The 8,136-nt window shown below is 39.9% G+C and overlaps 1 protein-coding gene across 1 annotated transcript; it reads right to left on the minus strand.

Moving 5' to 3' along the window:
- Window positions 1-5,861: 5,861 nt before the first annotated feature.
- On the minus strand, window positions 5,862-7,843 carry LOC147463325 (uncharacterized). The gene is made up of 4 exons (XM_086488060.1): window positions 7,688-7,843; window positions 6,873-7,089; window positions 6,427-6,560; window positions 5,862-6,125 (listed from the first exon to the last, which is right to left on the minus strand). The coding sequence occupies exons 1-4, from the start codon at window positions 7,736-7,738 to the stop codon at window positions 5,928-5,930; spliced, it is 600 nt and encodes a 199-aa protein (XP_086344186.1). The 5' UTR covers window positions 7,739-7,843; the 3' UTR covers window positions 5,862-5,927.
- Window positions 7,844-8,136: the final 293 nt, after the last annotated feature.

Raw genomic sequence — 8,136 nt, forward strand, 5'->3', positions numbered from 1 at the left:
TCCAAAGGACACCTCATGCCATATGAAAGCATGACATTGCTCCTTGACAAAGTTTTGTAATCATGCTTGCAATAATGCATTAAAATAAGTGTATCTTTGAAATCATGCCACCTAGTGTCCCACTAGGATTTGATTCCCTCCTAGTAGCTATTTAAAAAGAAATATAAGAAAAATATGAAAAATACATAGAATATATATATATTGGAGTTTACCCTAGATATAGGATCTAGCTAGGGTGTGAGATGATAATGAGATAGTAGAAATAAAGAATCAATGTTTTTTGCCCAAGTTAAAGAGACGGAGCTATTGACGCTTTTTCCATAGTATTTTCTGATGGTAAAGTAAGAATAGGTTACCCTTGAGATAAATAATAGGATGAGATAGAAAGCTTATTATTATACTTAAATATGCATATGTACATTATAGAAAAGATAATTATGTATCTAAAAAATTACAAGATAACTCTTGTAGGATGCGTTCCCACTATGTACGTGTCACAACACGACAACGTGTTAGTCTTACTTTATTTTTCCTCTTTCGGGGTAGTTTTTACATTAGGTGTAATCGCTCGCCATGGCTGACAACAACATAGATGTTTTCAAGATGTTTGTCGCTAAGGAAAAATTGGATGGGTATAGATACTGAATGTCGTCTTACTACTTACAATGAGCTTCTAGAATGTTGTACACGACATTGATGTACGTCCACCTTCTATGGATACAGGCTCTATTGAGGATGTTGCAAGTTCTAGCAGATATGTTGCTGCTAGGGTTGTTTTGCCTACAGATGAGCAATCTCATCAAGAAGTTAGAGATGCACATGCTCATGTATTGATTTGATTATATGTGACGTGCATTATTTATCCTCAAATTTTCTTAGCCAAATCAACAAAATAGGATTGGGATACTCTAGGTAGTCTTTATGCAAGTCACACATGAGGATAAAATTGCATTGCTACATAAAGAGCTAGTCAAAGATTATGCAAGAGGAAGATGACATGGAAAATTTTCTTGTTGATATCATGGATATCAATGAGAAACTCATTTTTGCAGGCGAAGTTATTTTTGAGAGTTCACTTGTATAGAATGTTCTCAATGCGTTTCGAGACTCTTATGAAACACAAACTTTTGCTAGTAGTGGGAGACTTATGATCCAAGAGAACCCTCAAGATTTCGAATTTGATGCATTATGCACATTCCTATTATGGAAGTCCCTTCAAAGAAAGAACATGGCTAAATAGCATGCAATTGAACATGAGTTTTTTGTTGCTCAAAGAGGAAGTGGTAACGGTAATGCAAGCACTTATCAAGGTTCTTCTATAAGTAACATATTACTCATGTCTTGTGCTTGTATTGATAGCAACTCGTCTAGGAATTATGGTGAAAAAGACAAGAAGAAGATGAAGATGTGTTACCATTATTGCAAGGCTAAGGATCACTTGATAAAGCAATGTGCTAAGCTAAAGGCCAAAGAAGCGAAGAAGAAAGAAGTTGGATCTACTATTAGTGCAACTATTGAAATATATTCTATAAATGGAGATTGTGATGTTGATGTAGATGCAGATGGGCATTTAGTGCAAAGTTTACTTATGACAATTTTGTCCATGATGCACGTATATCAATTGCTATAGAGTCACATGTTTGGTACTTTGATAGTGGTGCTACAAAGCACATTACTTTGCATCGTGACTTGTTTGTCTCTCTCTCACAGGAATACGATCATTCATGCCAACACTGCCTCTTATCCGATCAAGGGAGTTTAAAAGATTGTGCTATTTGTTGTTGCAAATTGTAGTTCTTTCACATTTGTTAATGCACTTTATGTACCAGGGAACCTTTTTGCTATATCTACACTTGCAAGACTTGGTCTTGTTGTCAAATTTGTGGATGACATATGTACAATTCATGATCTCATTTCTAGTGATGAAATTGTTGCATCTGGAATTTTGTGTTGTGGACTATATAAGCTCACTTTTTATGACAAGTGTAGGCAAAATTTTGCAAATGTAGTTGAGGATTCAAAAGTCGTTTCAGATGCAAAACTTTGGCATGCACGTTTTGGGAATTTGAATTTTGCCGATTTGCGCTTCGTTTGCAAAAATTTGATACAATTTCTTCTTTACCGCCTCTTGAAGCAACTTCTAAGCATGTTTGTGAAGGCTTTATTTTGGATAAGATGCAATGTTCTAAGTTTCCAAATTATAGTTTAGTAAGGGCTACATGCACGTTATGTTCATATGATGTTAGTGGGCCTATACAAACTCCATCCTTGGGTAATTCCTTCAGAGGAATCCCAAACTCCAAATGAACTTTTTCGAGCGATGATGAAATCGAGCGAGTTAGTGAGAGGCACTCAATCAAAATACACATAGCCAAGAGTTTTTGCAAGTCACTCGTTTCTTTAAATCACTCATTTCTTCACTTGAGAGACTAAATAAATTGACCCTCATTTCTTTAAATCACTCATTTCTTCACTTGAGAGACTAAATAAATTGACCCTAAACCTCCTAAAATGGTGGTTAAATTTAAGAATGGATATGCTAGGCAAGAGGTAGGTGCTAGCAAGCTTGACATTGGATAACTCTTGAGGTGCAAAAATTTTTGGGGGACAGAAGCTATAACATTTATTTTTTTGGGGGGCATCTCTCTCTCTCTCTCTGTGTGTCTCTCTCTCTCTCTAAGCTTGCTTATAGAAAACTTGTGATGAGTAGGTGACGGAAAGTGTTTCCACCCAACTCTTAACGATGTGTGGCCTTATTGGAGAGGCAAGGTGAGATTGTTATTTTACAGAAGACACGGTGAGGCCTTGCTAGTTGCGGGCTACTATTGGTTAAAGATAGGGTGGCAATCAAAATTGCTCACAAATTTTTTCTGGCAAGAGATGCAATCATTCCATCTAGCTTCTGCTCTCTCTCTCTCTCTCTCTCTCATTGTATAATTAAAAAAATCTCCCTCAAAGGGCTGCATCGAGGAAGACCTTTGAAGGAGTTTTTTTTTTAAGTACACATTGAAGAAAAAAACCCTCTCCTGCAATGGTGGTGCCTTTGGTTGGTTTGTGCGTCTGCTCTGGGAGAAGTAGAGAAATCTCGCAACACTCTGCCTTAAGAAATCAAGATGGAGCTAGTAGGTCCTGCCAATTTTACTTTTGGATTGAATTAGAGGGTATCTTTGAAGATACCCTCTTTGACATCAAAAGAAAAGTTGATTAAGGCAAGGATCTCAACGCGTGGAGAGAGAGAGAGAGAGAGAGAGAGAGAGAGAGAGATGACAAGTTGAAAAGAGGGAGGGATATTTTTTTGGAAAAATTACAAAAATGCCCCTCTAATTCATGGAAATTCTCATCAAATTTCAAAAATTCCCTTATGTCTATTTTGGTTGGATTGTTCAAGATTTTCTAATTTTTATTCCTTTTTTACAATTTAGATGCTTACCATGTAATTTGTCGCAAATCACTTGGCAAAAAAAGACAATTATGTCTATGGCAATTCATCTCCAAAGCCTCCACAACCGACTCAAATTCTAATTTTAGCATCTTGTATTGATAAACAATCAGTCTACTTATGAAAAGCTACAAAAAAATTATCTTTGGAGAAATTTGGCATTTTGGGAATTTGTGACAATATATTAAATGAATCTTTCTATTTCACTTTTCATTTCACATCCTCACATGGCTTGACTTCTCTTGCATTCTATTATTTTAACACACACACACACACACACACACACACACATATATATATATATATATAAATAAGAAAACCATGGTAAAGGAAAGAAAAACTGGTGAAATATGTAAGAACTTAATTCAAATTTTCTACTAGTATTTCCGGTTTACTTCTTTGTAGGGAGGAAGCTCAGTCGCTTAATAAAAGAGATATTCCCGAACAACGCTTCACCTTATATAATTCTAGTTAAACTCAACCTAATGATTTTATCACTTTCTTATTGTTTTAGAAAGCCATCGTGACCCTTTCACTTGTTTTCCAAAGATGCCATGCCACAGCTTTGATCTCTTTCCCCATCATGTACAGACTCCCCAGCAAACAAGATGCTTCTCTCTCTCTCTCTCTCTCTCTCTCTCTCTCTCTCTCTCAACCTGAGTTTGCAGGCAAGCTTGACGGAGGTGTGGTGATAGTTATGGGGGCGACATGGCCAAAATTTGGAACTTGGAAGAAAGAGAGCAGGATCACGCTTGACGAATGTGTCATGGTTGTTAATGGGTGTTGAACCAGCCTCTCTCTCTCTCTATTTTCAACTCAAGGCTTTAGCTGAGACCCACTTTTCTAAATGCATAGAATTTTCGAGTCAAATCTAAATCGAGATGCACTTTTAAGAGCGTAACACAATGGAGTTTTGCTAGAACCAAGTCTAAACGGTGATGAAATTTTAGTGTTATTATTTTTTCCAAACACGACAAGAGCTTCGCTGGCAGCCACGAAGGGGTGGGTGGTGTATGTGTTTAAGGGTGGTGAGCAGGTGGTTTTCCAGTGTTTTTTATACAATGAATAACATCATGAGCTTCTGCTCGAGAGGCACCGCATACGTAGCTAGGTACGATTGGGGGCAGGGGACCCCCCCCCCAAAGCCGGCGGTCCCTTGCCCCCAATCGTACCTAGCTAGGTATATGGTGCCTCCCTCACAAAAGTTCATTATGAGGTGGTAAGTCACAATGTGGGAATTATTGTGAGAATTTGTCCAAAACTTCTTGTGCGTATGGGGTTGGTGGAGAGTACTGCGCACTACGAAGCTGTAGTAATCCCTCTTAAAATAATATCACCATTGTTATTATTAATATTTAGCAATTTTAGAAAAACGTTAATTGGGTTGGTTGCCAACAGGCAAGCCAGATTTGGTGGATCAATGGGGTCGGGAAGGGTATGAAGACAAAGGCCCAAAGGGGATCAAGGGCTCAGGTTAAGGGGGGACACGCAACTTTGATCTCCGTCGTCCAATTGCCACGATGAACTAGGGTTAACTAGGGGTAAAAACGGTGCCCCAAGTTCACCCCTAGTTTACCGGCCTCGCAAGGTGTGGGTCGAATGTGAGACCTCTTGGTTGCCACATGAAAGCCCTACCGCCACGCGCTAGCGTCACGATGCCCATGTCGGCACAGCACACATACACTACCTTAATTCACGCCCCTAGTTCCTCGTATCAGAGAATGTTGAAGAGGCTCCTCCATACAAACAGGCAAAAATTTTGTGGGACTCTTAACATCTCCCAAGCCATGAGCAAACTCATGTGACTCAATCCAACTTTGTATATGGGTGAAAATTTTGTAAGTCTTTGGGCAGCACGGACTGCCATACCTTCACAAAAAGATTTAGAAATTTTCTCATGTAGGAAAACGGAGTCTTTTCCAGTGTTTTTCATACAATAAATAACATCATGAACTTCTACTCGAGAGGCACCGCATACCTAGCTAGGTGCGATTGGGGGCAGGGGGACCGCCGGCCCCCGGCCCCCGGCCCCCAATCGTACCCAGCTAGGCATGCAGTGGTCCCCTCCACCGGGCCGGCGGTCCCCTGCCCCCAATCGTACCCAGCTAGGCATGCGGTGCCTCCCTCACAGACGCTCATGATGTTGAGGTAAGTCACAATGTGGGAATTATTGTGAGAATTTGTCCAAAACTTCTTGTGCTTATTGATGGAAAAGTTAATGTAGTTGATAGTGTTTAAGCGGAAATAGAATAGCTCATGGAGTTAGCACAAGCTAATTCAGTAGGATGTCACTTTTTACTTCTTGGTAAAACAAGATGAAGGTTCACTTGGACATTCCAAACAATAAAACCAAAAATAAATCAAGTGATGTATGAAATGAATTAGGGACAAATTGACAAACTAAAAACAAAAGGGATTTCAATGCTTTGCATGAAAAACACGAAAACTTTTCTAATAAATATGTCATATTGCCAATGGGGCCTTGAGATCATTGCAATGAAACAAATTGTCCGGATGACCACTTTTGATCAACATATTCTCCATGCAACAAGTTGTTCGATCTAAAGAACTTGAAACTTCCAGGCCCTTGTGGTTTATTTAATGCAAAGACTCCTTCATATATATTTCCATCTCGATGAATCCACTCTCCATTTGCAAAGTTTCCAAGTGCCCAAGCTCCACAAAACTATACCAGAAAGAATTGAATGGCAACCGAATGAAATATCAAGCATATATACCATGCTGCGGTGATTTGAAAAGACATTGTATCTAACATATGTGAGTACATGTGTGTGTATGTATCTAATATGTGTGTGTGTGTACGCACACACATATATAGAGAGCTATATATATGCGTGTATGTATTGAGAGTTCTTGCAAGGTAGTATAGTTCATCAAGCGATCGTCTCCAATAGGGGCTCATTCATGAAACAATGCTTTTGTAATATATACTGATGTTTGAGAAACACATATGAACCTAAGCATACCTGGCTCATGCTGTCTTTGAAATAGTATGTCCCTTTTCCATGTCTTTTGTCATCCAGCCATTCACCTTTGTAAAGGTCACCATTTGCGTAAGTATATGATCCAATTCCATCTTTCTTCCCCCTCTTCCATGATCCTTCAATTTCGACAGCTACCCTTCGTTAGAGAAATTACAGCAGAAATATAGAGGTGAAAACATCTTGATGTGCATGCCTTTGTAATGCTAAACAATGAAAATAGAGGCGCGGCTTGCCTATCCAAGAAAAAGCAAAGGTAGCATATTCAAGGCAAAATTTTGCTTTAGGCTCTAATTGTGTCAAAAGCCTGTAAGCAACAGTCTTAAGTTTCTTGGATTAGATTAAAGGTAACGTATAAAGCATACAACACGAGTGCAAACACACACACACACACACACACATGCTCATTTCAATAACTCAAGCTCTCTTACCTTCATACGAACTCTTGTCCGGATATGATAGAGTGCCACGTCCATTTCTTAAATTGTCGGCATATTCTCCATTGAATGTGGCACCATTGGCGAATTTGTAAAGGCCAGGCCCTTGTTTCTTGCCCATATCATAGGCACCTTCAAAGGAGTCTCCATTGGAATAAGTAGCCACACCTTGCCCATGTGGGATATGATCAACCACTCCTCCACTCCATGTCTTCGTTCAAAAGTGGGCCATTTCAGTAAAAAGATATCTGTTTTCTCTAGCACTGAGTTTGAGCCCCTTATAGACAAACACCCCTTTATTATAAAAGGGAAATGTGTGCTTGTGAGTACGTGAACGCATGCACATGCTGACATGCATATATGAGCTGCACAAATGTGCATGCACCACATGCACAGACATTTTCCAGTGTGAGAAAAGAGCTAATTTCTCATCATTTTTCACTATAGGGTTCAACATCATGAGCTACGGCTCGGGAGGGAGCTCGTGCGGTTGGGGACAAGGAAGTGCCAACCCCCATGGGCCACCCCGGGCCGGCACTCCCTGGCTCCCAACCGCACCTAGCTAGGCATGCACTGCCTCCCTCGCAACAGCTCATGATGTTGTCGTAGTATTCAATGTGGGAAGTATAATGAGAATTTGTCTAAAACTTTTTGTGACAGTATAAGGACTCCTATCTCTGTCTCTCTCTCTCAAAAGCACACACACATACTCTCATCCTATAAACTGGTTAGGTCTGCATGCAGTACAGAATAATGAACTCTCTCTCTCTCTCTCTCTCTCTCTCTCTCTCTCTCTCTCATAGCCGTACCATGACAGGGTGGTCTTGCTCTTCCGCGTCATCGTCTTCCTCGTTGGCCATGCGAGAGCCCTCTCAGGCGGTTGCAACGAACTCCGCTTACATTTTAATGAGGTTCGATACTCATCAACGCTAAAGCCATAATCAAGGCGTTTAATCTTGCTATGAAATTTGTAGGAAGTGGCAATCAAACTACTTGTGAAAACCAAAGGATGTGGGAGCACGGCATTGTGCCGCTTATGTGGCCAATCCTTGGGCGTGGCATTTTTTTCTTTTGCAAAAGTCACAATTGTGAGTGGATAGTATTAAGAACATCAGAAATATACACCAACCTCGAGCTCAGACTGAGCCTTGAGGGTCAAAGGATTACAAGTTCTCTGCTTGACAGAGAAACCACAACTACTCCTAGGCTTTACTTATTACAAGATGTCATCATGATATGTATTGTTCTAGACCAGTCC

Source organism: Adiantum capillus-veneris, chromosome 2 (assembly GCF_014529385.1).
Source record: "Adiantum capillus-veneris isolate H3 chromosome 2, ASM1452938v2, whole genome shotgun sequence".
In the NCBI taxonomy this organism is placed as follows: Eukaryota; Viridiplantae; Streptophyta; class Polypodiopsida; order Polypodiales; family Pteridaceae; genus Adiantum; species Adiantum capillus-veneris.

Excerpts from the sequence above, each read along its gene's own strand:
- LOC147463325 (XM_086488060.1), bottom strand. The coding sequence starts at position 7,738 with ATGGCCAACGAGGAAGACGATGACGCGGAAGAGCAAGACCACCCTGTC. Across the intron at positions 6,561-6,872 it reads GGACAAGAGTTCGTATGAAG|GATCATGGAAGAGGGGGAAG; the intron begins GTAAGAGAGCTT and ends TCGAAATTGAAG. Across the intron at positions 6,126-6,426 it reads TCAAAGACAGCATGAGCCAG|TTTTGTGGAGCTTGGGCACT; the intron begins GTATGCTTAGGT and ends TTTCTGGTATAG.